A 16,810-nucleotide genomic window follows, 5' to 3' on the forward strand; every position below is an offset into this window, starting at 1 on the left:
ACACATGTCAATACACGAGCCCTCAAAACAAAATATTCAATGCAAGCCAACGCAGTTCCTGGTGGGACCCATCTGTAGCTGACATATATATCCGGGGCTTAGTAATGTATTCAAAGGCAGGTGTGTCAGGAGATGGTGTCGTCAACATTAAGACAACATTTTCTGCCGGCAGGAACATTTTTGTTGAAACAAAAACATTTAATTAGGTGAAAGCACCATTTTGAATTGAGTGGCACTGCAAACAAAAATCTAAACCTGTTCAAATTAAACGAAAGCGCGAAATATCTTAGTTTGAACTAGCGAGAGCGCGCTGCGGATCACGGCGAGCATCCGTAATACATCCTGAACGACACGACACTCACCTCGTCAAAATCGGCTATGATTTCGTTGAGGAGCCGGAGGCATTCTACGCCCTCATTATTCGCTTCTAGCTCCATGTAGAACTCACTAAAATTGGGTATAGATGCAAACATAATGCCAACGCTGTCTCTCTGTTCGTGGTAGAGATCCTGAAAAACGAGCGAAAGCTTAGCCTTAAATACGTCGTACAAACAGGTGACAGAATCGGCAAACCTCGTTTCGATGCTCGGTGTTCAGAAAGTACTCGCCGACGTGTGCCGGGAGAATATTTCCCAAAAGTTTCCTGTTATAAGCCTGTAGGGCCTCCATATCTTCCTTTTCCTCGAGCGCCTGGAGTTTCCAGAGGAAGTCCAGCCTGGATGTTGCCTCCGTCTGAAAGCCGTGGATGACTAGTGCCACAATGTAGAGGGCGAGCACTAGAATCACCACAGCCTTCAAGGGCATTACTGTGGTGTCGCTGTAAAAGGATTTACGTGACTCATCCACCCTCAAACAGAAGCACAAAGCATACATTGTGGGCTGTGCAGATATTCGTATTTTTTCAATTACCCACATGAATAATTACTTTTTTTATTTATTTGCAATACTGTTAGTCCGTAAGGACCGTTACAGGGGGGAGGGGGGTAATAGTCATTGCGCACACTGACACAAGATTATATGTCCACTTTGAAGCCCAAATCAAAATTCAAATTGAAGGAATGCCTCTTCCAAATGTATTAACTTCAACAGTTCCAAAGCTGCAGTCGGAAGCCCCAGAAACAGAAGTAGTACAGCTAGACAACAAAGCAAATACTGCCTCATACCAAGATCTGTAGGCAGGTATATGATGTACATATGCTGAAAACCTGTACATATGCTGTATGTGTGTTCAGTTCGGCTAGTTAACCATTTGTTTCACATGCGTTTTCTTTACATAAATCATCCCTTTATATTTGCTCATTGTATACAACTATATTCCCTTCGTATTCGAAGCTTTGATTTCATTTAATTACTAAAATTACTACTCGCACAGCCCCAATGTATTACATTTAAAAAATTTACCTATTCGCAAAGTTCCAGAGTACCTGGTCCCAGGTAAAAGCTAGTACACAGAAAGGTGCAGAAAACAGAAGGAGTAAGATCAGTTTCTCCAGTGTTGTAAGCACTAGGACAGCTGCGCAAGCAAGCAGCACCATGACCATACACAGCATGAGGTACTGGAAAATGGAGGAGAAAGGGGTTATACTGTGCAGTGTACTTGCAGCTCGAATATTCTGTTGCTTTTTAAAGTGACAGCTATATAGTGCTATGAGGTCACCAGACTGTGCTTACGGTAAACTGAAACTTTGTAACACAAAATAAGAATTTAATGATTTCAGAAAACGTCAAAAGAAATTTAATAGCATTTCAAAAAGAGTTTTGCCATAAATATACCGCCAACGATGGTCCGATGAAGTTGCTACATTTAAACGCGTGTGATACAATGCCTAAAGAAGCAGCCAATAAAAATATGGAGGTTGGAACTAGTTGCTCAGCTTCATTTGATGGCATACAAAACATACATTGGAAATTTGCTTACCTCAGGAACATTCACAAATGTGGCTTGTATGCAAGTTGCATTGTACGACAGGGTAAAATTCGCATCATAGTACTGGCAAGACGATGCGTCTTCAGACTCTGGAAGAAACTGGGAAAAAACATGCAATCTTTCCTCGTCACGTGAAACACGTTTCTTTCCCATGTAAACAACTATTGTACACGTGCTTTGTTCATACACAGCAGTAGGTGACAAAGCAGCAACTTACCGACGAAACCATGCAGCAAATGTACACTATGATCAGTATGACAATGGATATGATTTGACTATGAAATCTGTTTCCCGTCAGCCTCTCTGAAAGCTTATAGCAGTGGGAAGGAATCACAGCATTGAAAATCTGCAGGTAAGGAACAGAAGATTAGCAATGCACCAGGCACTTATAAGCGTGCAGAAGTGTGAGAACTCACATCTAAGTGAAGGCAGAAGATGAAGCAGATGACCAGTATTATAATTGCTATTCCACCAATTTGAATAAACACCCTAATCCATGACCTACGTAAGAACAAGTATTTTTGAGTCTTGGATAACTCTCGAATAAGAGTGGAAGGGCTATAGGAAGGTAACAGCAGAAAAAAAAATTTGCCCAGATACAGTAATGGGAGCCACTCACAGGTCAAGGATGATCATGTGTATTATGAAGATGAAGACGAGCACGACTTCAGCACATACAATATATACACCAAGCATTTGATCTGGCTCTTTCATGTACTAGAAATGGGAAAAGATAGACTGTCATGTACCACAGAAAATAGACCCTTAAATTCGGTCATTTTAGCGGTCAAAATGTGCAGTTATCAAGACGCAAGAATGTTATCATGTCCTGTCTCTTGAAACACACAAAGGAAGACGATTAAGAATGCAAAAGGACAAACGCTCTTTCATTGCTCAAGCAAATGTTATCTGATACAAACAAACCTTGGTCACAACTAGGCATCGAGCTGCCCATTTGTTGGTAAGATACTGTGCCAAGTATGTGAAGTCAAATTGCAGCTCACCAATCTTACCAGAAGTGTTTTCTGCTCGGAGATAACGGATGATAAATCTACTACACAAGCTTTGCAGAAGTGTTTCAAGTGGCCTGTATGTCGAAAGGGAATCTGCTACCTCTAGAGGCATGCAGGGCACTTGCAAGAAACAGGGAATCGTTTCCTCCGCATGTAAATCCTCCTTGCTAATATGACAATTCGTTTTATGACTAATATTTGCAGAAATGGTCTTGGTCATATTAATGAGGTCAGACTGTGTTAGGAACGTTTCACGCACATGTTTTACAGTCTGGATCCGCTGCTTGCAATCTCGTATCTCATCTCTTGCAAGGAGTAAAATTTGGAGAATACAATGAACACTTGAAAACACAGTACAAATACAAGTAGCCATATGAGAGAAGGTAAATGGAACTACAGCATTGCTAGTAAGGAAGATTAGTAATTCTGTCTGAGGTATTCTACTTCCATTCCACCTGCATAATGATCTACGGTGCTGTTAATGTTACGGCATGTGCAGCACTGCTCGTGCTTTTTGCGTCCAGACTCTAAGCATCTTCACTGCGGGAAGCATGTACATCCACAGGATGAGTTTTCTTTCCCACCAGTCGTCATGTCTCGGGAATAAAGAGAAGCAACAAGTGCACCGGATAAAAGGTACACACCTTCTCCTCTACATCTGGTTTGTGAAAGGTTAAGAGGAGCTTCTTGCAGTGTTCAGCTCTCAGCTGTTCAATACTGTGTGCGTCTATGGCATGAGAAAGATAGTCATTCACTTCTTCTTGAGAGTTTTTCTTTTTCTTGTTTCCGTACAGTTTCGACCGCCTGAAGAAGAAAAAAAAATGCATTTCAAGACAACGCTTATCTTGAATTTTTTTTGGTACAGCCCGCATCAGAGTAAACTTGAACGCCATTCCAGCCTGCAGTCCCTGCTGGTGCTTAGAAGAAATAACGGCGGAGGGTGTTGGGGGTCATCTCATTACAGTTAGAGGGGTAGCCGTCGTTTATGAAGACTTTGTTCTCTGCTAGGCACTGCCAGGGTGGCTACTTTGACGCGAGCCGTACACAGCCGAAAATACTGAATCTTTCGCGCACTTACCCTCCGTTCATGTTCCGCCTCGAATTAGCATGTCCCATCATCCTGATCTCCTTCGCTACGTTGTGCAACGCAGCCGAACCAGCGTTCGCTTCCGCCGCTGCCATCCGTTTCTTGTCGTTAGGAACAATTAAATACGACTCTATGTTGTGATCCCGCAAGTAAGGATGCCTAGATCCACCATTTCCTGGAATTACTTCGTAGTCGTCACCGAGGAATTGCAAGGTTTCCTTCGTGATGTGGACACTCCTGAAAGGATACATTTTCTACGTAACTTTGGGGCATTCGTAACCAGCGATCTTTGTTTCATTATGGGTAGAAGAGGTCAGCCTAGACAAACTGTCCACTTACCCAGGTATACCTCCTGCCTCCATGTAATTCGCCAGCGTCACATCGTTTGACCACACGTCGAACTGCCACTTCCGGAGGCCAAGTACACCGCAGTGTACCCTGCCAGTGTGAATGCCCACACGCATGTTTACATTCACTCCGGTAACATCCCTGACAAGCCTGAAAGTGCGAGAAATAAACCGATCATGATCACGCAGTAATGCAGTTGAAAAATGCTCACAGAGAACAAACGTGAACTGCATTAACGACAGTCACAGACACGTAACTGCGAAGCACCACGGCATTGTTCGTGCTTTGAAGGATGCTTACAGATATTCAAAAAACAGTGTCATCGAAATCAGTCTCTTTATACCTAAACAATCGAACAACACCGAAGCAATAATAATTTCGGAACCTAGCTTTGCAGAAAGTGCTTCGACTGCCATCACATTCCAAACTCGAGCTACGAAGTAACTAATGTATATATTTTTACACGACACACTTACCACACTCTGCACTTGAACAGAAGTGTTATTACCGTTACGAACTGGAGAACACCGCTGATAGTACGGCCGGCCAAAAGTCGCTACTACAGTCGCTACGAACCGCGCCATTTTGAACTCGGGAACAACGTTGCCAACCGAACACACGACAACCACAGAGTTGACACGAAGGGACGAACTCGGGTTTTTTTTAGTTCGTCCCTTCGTGTCTCTTGTCTCGTTTCTTCTCCTCATACTCAAGGAAAATTGTCAAAAATGATTATATTACCCGATTTATCACGTGACGCTATGCTATCACATGAAACCGAAAATCGTGTATAGGTAATATCTCTGGCTTGCTCAGCCTAGGGCTACGTGACTGTAACCACGGGCGGGTTCAGAGAGCTCCTTTCCGAGAACGTTGCGGAAGCAACATGTCAACTCAACCGCCTCAGGAAAGCAGATAGGAAACCTACCATAGGATAGGACAAACCTAGAGTCACTAAAAGCCATGCGCCCTGATAAGCACGAGTGCAGTGCGCGCTTTTTGTCATGTGTGTCCTCCAGAACCTGCTGTTCACGACACGATAGCTTTGTGATCTTGTGGCTGTTTTGGTAGTTGCTCGTGCTCTGTGTGGCAGCCGTCCGTGGTTAACTCAGTCAGTGCTAGTTGAAGTACGGTGAATCCCTACAGTGCAGTGTTTTCTTCCGCGATAGCATCTGAGAAGACGGATTATATTCTTATCAACGACTACCTTTCGGTAAGCGACGTGTTTGCGTAAACTTTGGTCTAGCGCAACCATATCTTCATTTACATCGCCGCCGCTAGTTCTTCTGACTTGCTGGCGCGAAATGAATCGAGTGCGTCGTGTTATCAGACCCTGCGTATTCAGGATCTCGCTACCACGCGGTGTGATCTTTGACGAGCTAGCAGACGCGCTGGTGTCAGAACGCCCATAGGAAGACTTCGTTAGCGTCGCACGTCTTGGTTGGGGACGCTACGAGATCAAAACTGCCTCTGTGCGCGTGACACGTACGTGAAATAGCTACACACCCTGTCTTGACAGGGAGTACTACTCGAACTATTTCGGGGGGGATTTCACCCTCGTTTTTTCTTTGCCAAATGCACCACCAAAGGTACGATTTCGGGGAATGGGGAACCCTCCCCCCTCTGGCTACGCCACTGTGGTGAGTCCGACAACAAGAGTGCCTACTTTTTTAATTATCCTGGTGGACTGTAAAGGCGTCCTCACGTTTAACCGTAACCCGCGTGTCCCGAAGAGATGCCAGCGCCGCCGAGTGTTGACGCTGGGTTCGAGAAATTGGGCGCAGGGACCCAATGTCTCGAACCCAACGTCAACGCTTTACGGCGCTAGCGTCTGTTCGGGCCACGGAGCTGTGGTTCGGGATTGGTCAGGTCGGATATTGAATCAGAGTGACATTCAACGCGGAACTGACCCGCTCTGTAAACGCGCTCTGTCAGGGGTGACACCTGGCCAATGCTGGACGCACAAACACGGATAGTCAAAGAAGAAGAATACTAACGCTATAGCTTCGATCATGTCGAGTCCCATCTCAACGCAGCAATGGGCATGATCCTGGCGGGGATCCGGAAGTCCGCTTACGCAGTAGTAGCAGTCGCCGAGGATCTTGATACGCAAGCAATGGTTCTCGGCAGCCAGTTTGTCGAAGCGAGCGAAAAGCTCGTTCAGCATACGAACAACTTCTTCCGCCGTGCACTGAGATGCCAAGCATGTGAAGCCACAGATGTCGGCAAAGAGAATGCTGAAAAGTACGGAAAAAGAAGATTAAAAAAAAAACAAGATTGTCTGTGAGCAGAAACACCGGTAAACGTGGTGACATGCTGTAGTTAAATCAACTTCACTCCGACTTAGTACTGGAAAACATAAATGCCGTCTGAAAACGAATTTTCGAAAGAGCACGCAATGCTGTATAGGTTCGGATTCTCCAAGAGCAAGTGACGTCATCGATGGCTCTGGAGTCCGCCTCCTATCAACACGCGCGTGTGTCTCCGCTATCCACCTTTCGTTGGAAGACTGTCTCAAAACTGAAAATTAATTTTATGATGCGTCCGAGTCACATAGAAGAAATATATTTGGAGAATACACAGTGTGTAGATTGTAATAAATCATTGCCAATGACATTAATTCGATGGGCTAATAAAGAGATTTTAGGGCATTATAAAGGCATATTATATAAAGGTCATAGTGGAACTTTAGCTTACGAAAACTAGGAAAGTGTGGTATCGCTACCACAAGTTTTCGCGCGGGAAATGCATTGACGACGGTCGATGGAGGTATAAATCCATCGTGGTATAGATCCACATCCATCGTGGGCTCGTGAATGACTGCAAAACAGTGGCATCCCTTGCAAAGACTTTTCGGCACAAGAAGATCGCAGAACAGAACTGGCACCCGGTTGGCATTACTTGCGTAAATTCATGTTTCATCGCCTCCGTTTGTGCGACTTTTCTTTTTCTTTCTGTTTTGGTCGCAATACTGGCACGATCTAATACGTTGCACAACTCATATATCATTGTCCCTCTTGGGCTCGCTATGATTTCTTATATTTGGTGTGTGTTCTGTCACGAAAGGCAGACAATCGCGATGATAAATACTCACAACACAGACGCGAATTTCATTGTGTCCCATCTTATAGCCACAGCCATATTTCAACGTCAAGACTGTTCGGGGAAACCGAATTGAATCCAGCATGGAGCGCAGCGCTACGAATTGCATTTCGGGACCGAAAATCCCACATTTTCCCGAATGGGGAAAACAATCATGTGAAGGGCGTCTCCGACAGACACACAAAAACTGATTAAAAAATACGTGAACTGGAAACAACAACAACAACAAAAAAAAAACTTCTGTGCAATATCTTTGTTGTATCCAAACCGTGAAAGGAAGAAATGGGCACTTGTAAGGGCGGAACGGAAACATCGCTATCTTTGGGCTGTGAACAGTTACTCGGGGATGTCTTGTGTGCCGGCAGTAGAAGAACTAAAAAAACGAATCCAGTCCAATCCAATCCAGTGTGGGGGAATACAAGCTGGGGCCAACGAAAAGAGAACGGCGAACGAAACACTTAATGGGGGCTGTGAAGTAATAACGTTGTAAATATTGATTTTTGTCTACTAAACATGCACGTCAAAACGCTGTGTTTCTGCGATCCCACGTTACGAATTTATTCCACGCCGACGGTCGCGCGCCTCCGTCTCTCTCAATTCTTCGCCTCCTCGCCCGTCTTTGGAGTGACGTTTTATGGTGTCGAAAGGAAGTGCGTACTTTTCCGTTTCCATGGCGACGTAGGCGGTTGTAAAGAGGGAGCCGGCCACCGCTGGTCCTCCGCCTTGGTCATGGTGACCTTCGCATACTTTGGGCAAGCATGCACGGATAAAACGTCACTTCCAGTTTTCCTGCCGACGCCTTTCAGCGTTGTTCGGCGCCACCGTCGACGGTGGCTAGAAAAAAAAAAAAAAAAAATCGCCGTTTTTTGTAGTCCGACTGTTAAAAAACGCAACTGATGACTCCCGTTCCTTTTGTGTTCGTGTAAAAGTAACGGCACTTTTCGTTTCGCGAGGAGAAATTTTTGCTTTTTTTAATTCCGTGTTAGCGCCGCGAAGCAACTGTGGCTATGAGCGGCGTACAGACGTGGACAGATGAAGAGAGGACAGCAGGAAGGAGTGGGGGGTTAGTATGCGTCCTGGGCCGACTTCAGGGGGAACTGTGCCGACATTCGTCTGAAAAGCCTTCGGAAAACCCAGGGAAAACCTCAGACAGCACAGCCGGTGGCAGGATTCGAACCCGTGTCACTTCCCAGTCTCGGCGTGGAAAGCGATCATCCTAACCACTATGCCACGGGAGGTGGTTTTTGCTTTTTAGTTCCCCTTTAAAGTAGCACAGAAGTCATTTTGTAACACCCCGGTTTCTTTCTATAAAACTGTTAAGTAGGTCAGTAAAATGCACAATGAAAAGTAGTTCACCCCACGAAGTCATAATTACCGCAGAAATTGAATTTAAAGTACGCCGCAAAAAGCGACCGCGCGCAACGGTGGTAAAGCGGTACCAGCCTGTGACCTGACGCTACACCGTCCGCGCTCGCTCATTAGTTCAGAGTATCGTCTGCTAGTCAGCTGTCACCTTTTCAATTCCTAATCCCCCCCACCCCCAAGGGAACAGGTTTACCGACTACAAAAGAAGAAAGACCTCACGCACTAAAAGAAAAAGACAGGCGCTGACCTCGACTGACCGCGCATACATAATGACGTCATAGGTCGTCTCTCTCCTTCTTGTTACACTCCGCGAGGTGAGTCGAGAGTGAACAAGCCCGGGTGTGTCTGTGTACTTTTTTTCTTTTCTTTTTTTCTGGGCAGAAAACTCCATGCATCAAAACCTCTTGTGCTGTTCGACAAATTGATGCATATACTTTAGTCAGATATCTTAAACTGTAAATATTTTGGACGACTGCGTTTTGACGAATACTTCTCGCGCCTGAGAAGTAGCAATAATATTTTCCCGCTTACACAGTAGAATAGCGCAACAAATACACAGGGAATTTGTCACAGAGCATTGTTATTTTGAGTCAGACTCTACTTCAAAAATAATTGATTATTCGGTAACTGATTACTCAAAATTGTAATGGAATTACTTGAAAAATTACTTAAGAAATTAACTGATTACTCGAAAAATTACTTAAGAAATTAACTGATTACTCGAAAAATTACTCAAAAAGTAATTGATTACAAGTAACGCAATTACTTGTAACGCGTTACGTACAAGTCTGCTCATATATGTGATTGACAAGAGATGATTTGAAGTGATCATAGTCAGATATGAGGGCAACATGTTCGGGAAGAAGGTTCCAGTTGTTCCACAGTGACAAAGAGGCAGTTTGATCTTGTAGATGTGGTCGTGACGAGGCAAGATGTAGCCCGGGTATACAAATAAAACGTTCTCTACTGGATATGTTGTGATAGACACGCACACTTTGACACGCGCATGGGCTACGCTCACCACAGGCACGAATCTTGTTCGTCACAAGCTGGTCAAAAGTAAGAACCCGGTCGATTAATACGACAAATATATAAGAAAGTCAGTCTTGCTGGCGTTTGGGACCAGCCTCCGTAACCTTTCTGATCTCGTAATTGTTCGAGGAAATTGTTCAGAATGAAGCAGCGACTAGGAGCACATCTCGACCAGGAAAAAGAACATACACAAAAAAAAGTAGAAAAAGAACGGCAGAGATCAAAAGATCAAAAGAGTGAGAAAAGGAATGAGATGGATTAGGTGGTGTAAGAGGTAAAATTGCCAATTACGAGTGTTCGCCGACGAGGGGACTATCGCGACGAAAGGAAATGAATAATGAATGTATCAGCTGCACGTAATTGTTTGCCAGATAGATCAGTCAGTATTTAGTTCAACGACAACGTGACAAAAAAAAAATCAAAATTGTCAGGCTATAGTACTAGTTTGTGAGAAGTCTTCCGCTACCAAAATTAGATCAAATATGTCACACAGCAGGAACACTTAGACTTTATAAATTGCGTGGTGAAAAAATTGTAACCCGAGAAAGGGACAGAGGAGGGACGACACGACACGTTCTCGAACAGCAAACCCTTTATTAGATTAAAGGGTTTTTAGATTAAAGGGTTTGCTGTTCAAGAAAGTGTCGTGTCGTCCCTCCTCTGTCCCTTTCTCGGGTTCCAATTTTTTCACCATGTACCAGCTGGCCTGCACCCTTGCCCTTTTGCCATTATAAATTGCGATTGGTGGAGCCGACAGGCTAAGGAAATAAGATACGGGAGCGGCTGCCCCCATTTCAAAGTCTACCATAAGTCTACCTTTTCTGTCGCCGAGAATTTCACTCTTTAAACGCGATAAAACCCCCGTGCCGGGGTTCACTCTTCTCAAGAACTTTTAATTAACCGAAGCAATTCCCGAAATTCTGTTTTCATGGTCTGCCAAGTTATGGTTGTAACAATGTTTTGTCAAAGGGCAGCAGTTTTTTTCAGCGCGCTTTAAGATACATAGCCAGACAGGTTACCACAGCTGCCTCCTCTACCGTTTACCGTGGGGATCGTATAACCATTCTTTCACCCTTAGGTGCCCCGAGAATTGCGCTTTATCATGCTGAATTACACCGCCGTAAGCTAAAACCCGCAGCAGCAACCTGCAAGGAAATACTTGGCATCATCTTACCTAACATTTTCGTGCCGCTGAATGTAGATTTTGTGAAACATGGAGTCCTGCGGCTTTTTGGCAATATCAGCTTTCATCTCCATAGCAACGTGACGCGGAAGCACTGAAAGCAAAAGCTGTTCCTGAAAGACAAAGAACATAAATTTGTAAGCATTTCCGCTCAATAGTTTGCTTTGGGAACTTGCGGAACTTGCCAATGATTGACCCTGCTCTGTCGTCGCGGTACATGTTCCTATAGAGTTCCCCGAGAACTACGTCATTCTCACGTGATCTGCCCACTGGTGGGCAAAATAAACACACGTGGTCGTATACGCCAGAACACGCGAATAGTTCCAAGGGTGGCCGGCACCCACCGCTGTGACGCTTCAGTCGCTGCAATGTTTACATAACACGGGGAGCTCTATTGTGCAGGCGTGTATACATGCGGAAGTGTGCGCCCGCAGTTAGTGCGACGACTCTCATTTCACGTTAGATGTATACATTGCAAACATTATGCGACTATTCATGTTATGCCTCACTTCTCTCTCACGGTCACGTGAGTAATTGGGGTAGGGTATCATCCTAATCATCATCACTCCCCTGTGTCCAGCTATATGCCTCATTCACTACCACCGCGCTCCATAGCACAAGCCCTGGAGTGGACGGTTCCGGGAGTGAGCCACGGATTGAGAAGCTATATCCCACCATATCCGGCATTCCGGGGCATAGCAACATCGCCGGTCAAGACTCAGGTAGAGGAGTATACACCTCTACACAAGTATCGTGTGAAGCGGTGTTCGGCTGCGTACATGCGACCTGCGGCTGCGGAATTCCAGTTAATGAAGAATTTTGTAGCACTATAATCTTCACTAACAGGTGAACTTTTCATGAAAATACCATAAAATACCGAATTATATGCGTTTGTTGTAAAACTGGTGTTCCTTACACACTCTGGAAGTGCGTGAACCAGAAACTGAAACTAACTGAATTGTCTTGAAAAAATTACCCACCCACTACCCACTCACTACACACTACCGCTATCCACCCCTAGCTATCACTAACTGTTACTAACTATACAGCCACAACAGCGGCGCAAGCCTTCTTCCATGCAGGCGGCGTATTTTGAAACGCTGCTTTCGCTCTTCCTCCGTCCCGTTCGCCCGCTTTCGGCGCCGAGCAGCGGTATCCGCTGCCTGACGTTGTTTCTCGATATCAGCAACTCGTCGCCTTCAGTCAGAGTCCGTCTTCTTTTCGCGCCTATTTGGCCCGGCACTCGTTCTGGGTTGACACTCCGTTGTGTACATTGTGTACTTGAATTCAGCCCATATTGGATTCGCCTTTCACACCCGCAAGTTCAGATTCGCCCGCATATCTGGCGCGCCGCCAAGACCGCTTCGGCAGACGTGCTCCTCTCAGTGACGTCACCCGCCGCGGCGCGGGTACATTGGCTTCCGCTCCGTGACCTACTTTCCCATGCTCTCAACCCTGCACTGCCCTCCTCCTCTCTCAGCGGCGTACTTTCCTCTTCACGTTTTGACCACGGATGGACACCGACACTTTTCCTTGAAACGCCGCTTCTAAAGCTAATGTATTTAAAAAAAAAATGAAATTCGGATGAAATTCGGTTTCCTCACGCATACTACGCTCTGAACTGTTAACCAAGCGCAGCGAAGCACGGTGGCGAAAAGTAAAATATGGAAAGTAGAACAAGGAAATCGATTACACCTCGCACACGCACACACACTTTGCATACCAGTATAATAAAATAAAAGTTTATGTCACTACGCTCTAGTAGGCAGTGATCCGCCTGACGTCGCCGATTAACTCGACAGCAGGTTTTCGGTCCTACGATTCCCACTAGTTCGTGCGAAAAATTGTCGCTCGCGGAAGCATCCTAAATATAGACAGGCAAAGCTTCTGCTCTCGAGTCGCCAGTTACTCCAAAGTTGCTTGTGTATACGCGCTTCATTTCATCCGTGCATACAAATCGAAATTACATTCAGCGCAGACGCGACAGGGATAAAATGATTTCCCTCAAAAACTGCCAATTTCCTGCAACGAAAAATATTACACGCCAGGACGTTAATTTGCTTATCCTACACCATACGATAAGCAGATGTTACCACGTACGAGAGAACGCAGACGATGCGATCGCCAGCCACTTGTCTGCTTCCTTATTATTCTACCCTTCACGATGTGGCCCCCACTAGAACATTTCCTCATTGACTATAGTGACGTGTTGTGCTTCGACTTCTCGAAAAACACTCCAGCGTACCAGACCAATTACAGATATCGCTATCAGTTACGGAGTTAGCGTACGCCGATAAGATGTGTGTGCATATATGTATCATGGGCTACGCCGGTATAGATCGATGCCGTCCCAACTTTTTCTGACGCGGCGAGAGCTCTGTTTATTCACACACATACAAGGCGAAGTTCTTGTAAATAAAGTCTGCTGCATCGGTCCGGAGATACACACACATCAGTTAGCGACATTGATTTTGGAAGTAGACCTGCCGCTATCGGGATGGGTTGGAGTACGTAAACACACACAGGGAAATCCCAAGCAGCACAATGTACTGAAAGTCGAGTGCAATAGGGATGGACGTGTAGGTGGAAGGCCTTGAACAGACTCATGACACTAAAGAACATTGATAAGATACACACTGTCCACCCCTATTGCACTCGACTTTCAGTACATTGTGCTGCTTGGGATATTTTCTGTTGATTCAGAGGTCCCGTAATCGTTGCATGCACCGTCTTGTCATGCATTGGTGACCTGTTATTCACTGCAGCTTGGCTGCAGGTTACTGCAGCCAACCCCGAATACATACCGCCTAGGACTTGAAGTTATTCGTCTGGAGGGTAAACCGAGCTCCAATTACACATGCAGGATCTCCAATGACTTGACTGTCCGCGGTGGTCGTTGTTCTCGGCGAACTTGCTTTAGACACAGTTCAATATGTATTGTGGTCGAGGTTCGATTGCTTATTTGTTTAACAAATACATATGAGATACGCATCTAGTACGCCGGATTTAGATGACAAGTGATGAATTTAGGAAAACGAGTCCGTCAAATTTAGTGGAATGAAGCAGCCAACGGAAGGCAGCAACGCCTCCAACCAACGGATGGCAGCTCTCTTGTGTTTGTGGAAGACAAGACAGCTGAGAGGGATGACGATGTGTTTATTATGTTGAAAGGAACTGGAATGAACGCGATGTCTTTCACTGTAATAGAGAGTGACTTATCATCTTCTTTGGTGATATCTTCAACAGTGTTCACGCTTTCCTGCGCGAGTCCGACCCACTCCCCTCCCCTGTACGTAACGGTGTTGCTCGGCCAGAGAAATTACAATGCAGCGCCGCCAGGTGCTGCCTATAGAGCTCCCATAGTTTCGGTGTCGGCGGTTTTGGCGAGGTAAAGTGAAGCAGTCAGCTACTGCAGTTAATAAGAACAAGCGGAGGGGTTGAACACGACTATAGCAATGTCGTTCGTTAGTGTATTAATATTACGCAGCTTATGTTCACTTACTATAGTGGCCTCCGCGCAATGAACAAGTTTACAGTATTTGCAAGAGTGGCCGGACAAACACTGGTACTTATCATTAGAAATCACCACGAATGTTACCTGCTTCTGGTTCTCCTTCTGTATACTGAGACGTGCCTCGATGCACTGCCTTGTTTCCAGAAATGCTTGTCTCTGGGCAGCCTTGCTGGGATAGTGAGAAAAGAGTCCTATTGTGTTGACAGCCAACAGCAGTATTACGTCACAAGTTAGCTGGAAAGGTAAAGAAAGTAAAGTGTGTCAATCGGGGGCATGGCAAGGTAAGCGCATTGATTAAAGCGTCACTACGTGCTAGAAAATTATAGTTATTTTATTTCGTACTATACATCAACTTGACTCGAAGTCTCAGAACGCAAAATTACGCGCTTCCGCGAATTTTCGAAAGAACCTGCGAAACATAATAGTTTGGGTTTCTCAAAGATTATAAGTGACATCAGTGCGAGCTCAGACACGTTTGTCTCTGACATTTCGAAAACATGGTATAGTTTCGGTTTCCCCAAGATTATAAGGGTGACGTCAGCGCGAGCTCAGGCGTTTGTCTCCTAGCAACAGCGTACGCCCGGTCTCCGCACGTTCGAATGTTGAAGGACGGCGTCAGGAAATACCATGGCCCCATTTTCTTACACCGCGCTGAGAAGACTGCAGCAGCTGTGGTAAGGCGAGAGAGATCGACCACGGAGAAGCAACGTTGCCAGACGCGTGCCAGATTGCGCGTCCCGTGACGTCATACCTCTCGAAATTAGAAATTAGTTTTATGATATACCAGCTCCCGTGGCATAGTGGTTAGGATTACCGCTTTCCACGCCGAGACTTGGGAGGTGAAGCGGGTTCGAATCGCCCCACCGGAAGTGCTGCCTGCGGTATTCCCTAGGTTTCCCGACATGCTTTCCAGACGAGTGAAGTCGGCGTAGCACGCATACAAACCCTCCTACTATCCTCTCTACATATGTACATATGTCCGTACACCGCTCATAGCCATAGTTGCTTCGCGGCGCGAACACGGAATAAAAAAAAAGATTTCAATGGTCATTCAAGGCTGCCCCTGTACCAGGGGTATATAACGAACACCACCTATAGACAGAAGGCCAGGACAGCTCCGCGTGACGTCATCTTTTACTCGGATGGGCGTCGGCCAATTACGCGAAAGCGGTGTCCGGGCGAAGCAGACGACACGCGCGCTTCATTGGAGAGAAACCATCCGAGTAGGCTGACGTATAGCGAGGGAGAGGGGATGTTGGAGAGGGGACGGGGGTGACGTGGGGATTTGAGCGGTCCGCCTGCCTATAGATTGCCTATAGATTGGCGGCTCGTTGCCTATAGATTGGCACGTTGCTCGGGGAAGGGATGAGAGGGGGAAGGGGATTGCTCACACATCTGGTTCTATACAGTTTCCTGCACTACAACCGTAGTGGAGAGGCCTTCTCTTCTAAGTGGTGTAGGTATACCACCACTATATTTCACGAGACCTTTCGCGTTGTGCAACGTAGTGACAGTTACTTCAGCTCCTGCCCTTGTACACTCCTCGCCGAGGTTCTCTACCAGCCCGAGGGACCTCCCCTCCCCTCCCCCCCATCTGTCTTTCGCTTCGCGCTCTTCCGTTCCACTAATTGGCAAGAAGTCAAGGGAGTCCACAGGGCCTCATGCATGGCGGCGCATCGGGGCCTCAATTAATTAGATGCATTGTACTTGCGCTTGCACAGTCCCTGCATTTTGTACGGAGCGCAACTCAGACCGGAGTGCAATAACAACAACAAACAGGGTGCGTTCAGGGATGCAACGTAAACTTCTGACCTGCTGGGATAGGAAGGGTATTAAGACTGCCTGTCCTTGATGACAGAACGACGACGACAATTAGATGGGCACTAAAGAGCAAAAATTTTCTCCTCGGTGAATAAAGGATGCCGTTGCGTCGTTTTGTGATTTAAGCGTGCAAGAAACCGCAAGGAAACGCAATTTTCGCTTTTCTCTCTCGTCTTTCTCAAGAGGAGCGGTGCGGATGGGATGCATCCCATTGGCCTGCCAAATGGTTTTCCGCAGTGATTGGAGACACTATACGCTCAGCCCTGACGCGCCTCTTGAGGAGGACAGCAGAGGGAAAGCGTCAAGTTGCGGTTTCCTTCGCACTTAATTCCCGAACGAACGGAACAAGTTCATCCCGTTCGTTTTGCATGGCTGTCATGGTAACAGCATCTTTTACTTCACGAGAAGAATTTCTTTG

The 16,810-nt window shown here is 46.0% G+C and overlaps 1 protein-coding gene and 1 long non-coding RNA gene across 9 annotated transcripts in view; one reads left to right on the top strand and one right to left on the bottom strand.

The window, feature by feature from the left end:
• The window catches only part of LOC135366884 (adenylate cyclase type 5-like), a 109,380-nt gene that overhangs the window by 2,999 nt on the left and 89,571 nt on the right, over positions 1-16,810 (bottom strand). For all 6 annotated transcript variants that reach the window (XM_064599848.1, XM_064599849.1, XM_064599846.1 and 3 more), the window contains 13 exons: positions 14,656-14,805; positions 11,049-11,170; positions 6,373-6,612; positions 4,367-4,525; positions 4,019-4,264; positions 3,585-3,744; positions 2,547-2,644; positions 2,344-2,428; positions 2,145-2,273; positions 1,919-2,026; positions 1,402-1,556; positions 574-817; positions 363-509 (listed from right to left, as the gene is read on the bottom strand). In XM_064599848.1, coding sequence (XP_064455918.1) covers positions 363-509; positions 574-817; positions 1,402-1,556; positions 1,919-2,026; positions 2,145-2,273; positions 2,344-2,428; positions 2,547-2,644; positions 3,585-3,744; positions 4,019-4,264; positions 4,367-4,525; positions 6,373-6,612; positions 11,049-11,170; positions 14,656-14,805 — 2,043 coding nt within the window. The remainder of the gene's footprint in view (positions 1-362; positions 510-573; positions 818-1,401; positions 1,557-1,918; positions 2,027-2,144; positions 2,274-2,343; positions 2,429-2,546; positions 2,645-3,584; positions 3,745-4,018; positions 4,265-4,366; positions 4,526-6,372; positions 6,613-11,048; positions 11,171-14,655; positions 14,806-16,810) is intronic.
• Positions 5,224-16,810, top strand: part of LOC135366886 (uncharacterized) — a 211,484-nt gene continuing 199,897 nt past the window's right edge. For all 3 annotated transcript variants that reach the window (XR_010414308.1, XR_010414307.1, XR_010414306.1), the window contains exon 1: positions 5,224-5,588. This is a non-coding gene — a long non-coding RNA (uncharacterized LOC135366886). The remainder of the gene's footprint in view (positions 5,589-16,810) is intronic.

Source organism: Ornithodoros turicata, chromosome 8 (assembly GCF_037126465.1).
Source record: "Ornithodoros turicata isolate Travis chromosome 8, ASM3712646v1, whole genome shotgun sequence".
Classification (NCBI taxonomy): domain Eukaryota; kingdom Metazoa; phylum Arthropoda; class Arachnida; order Ixodida; family Argasidae; genus Ornithodoros; species Ornithodoros turicata.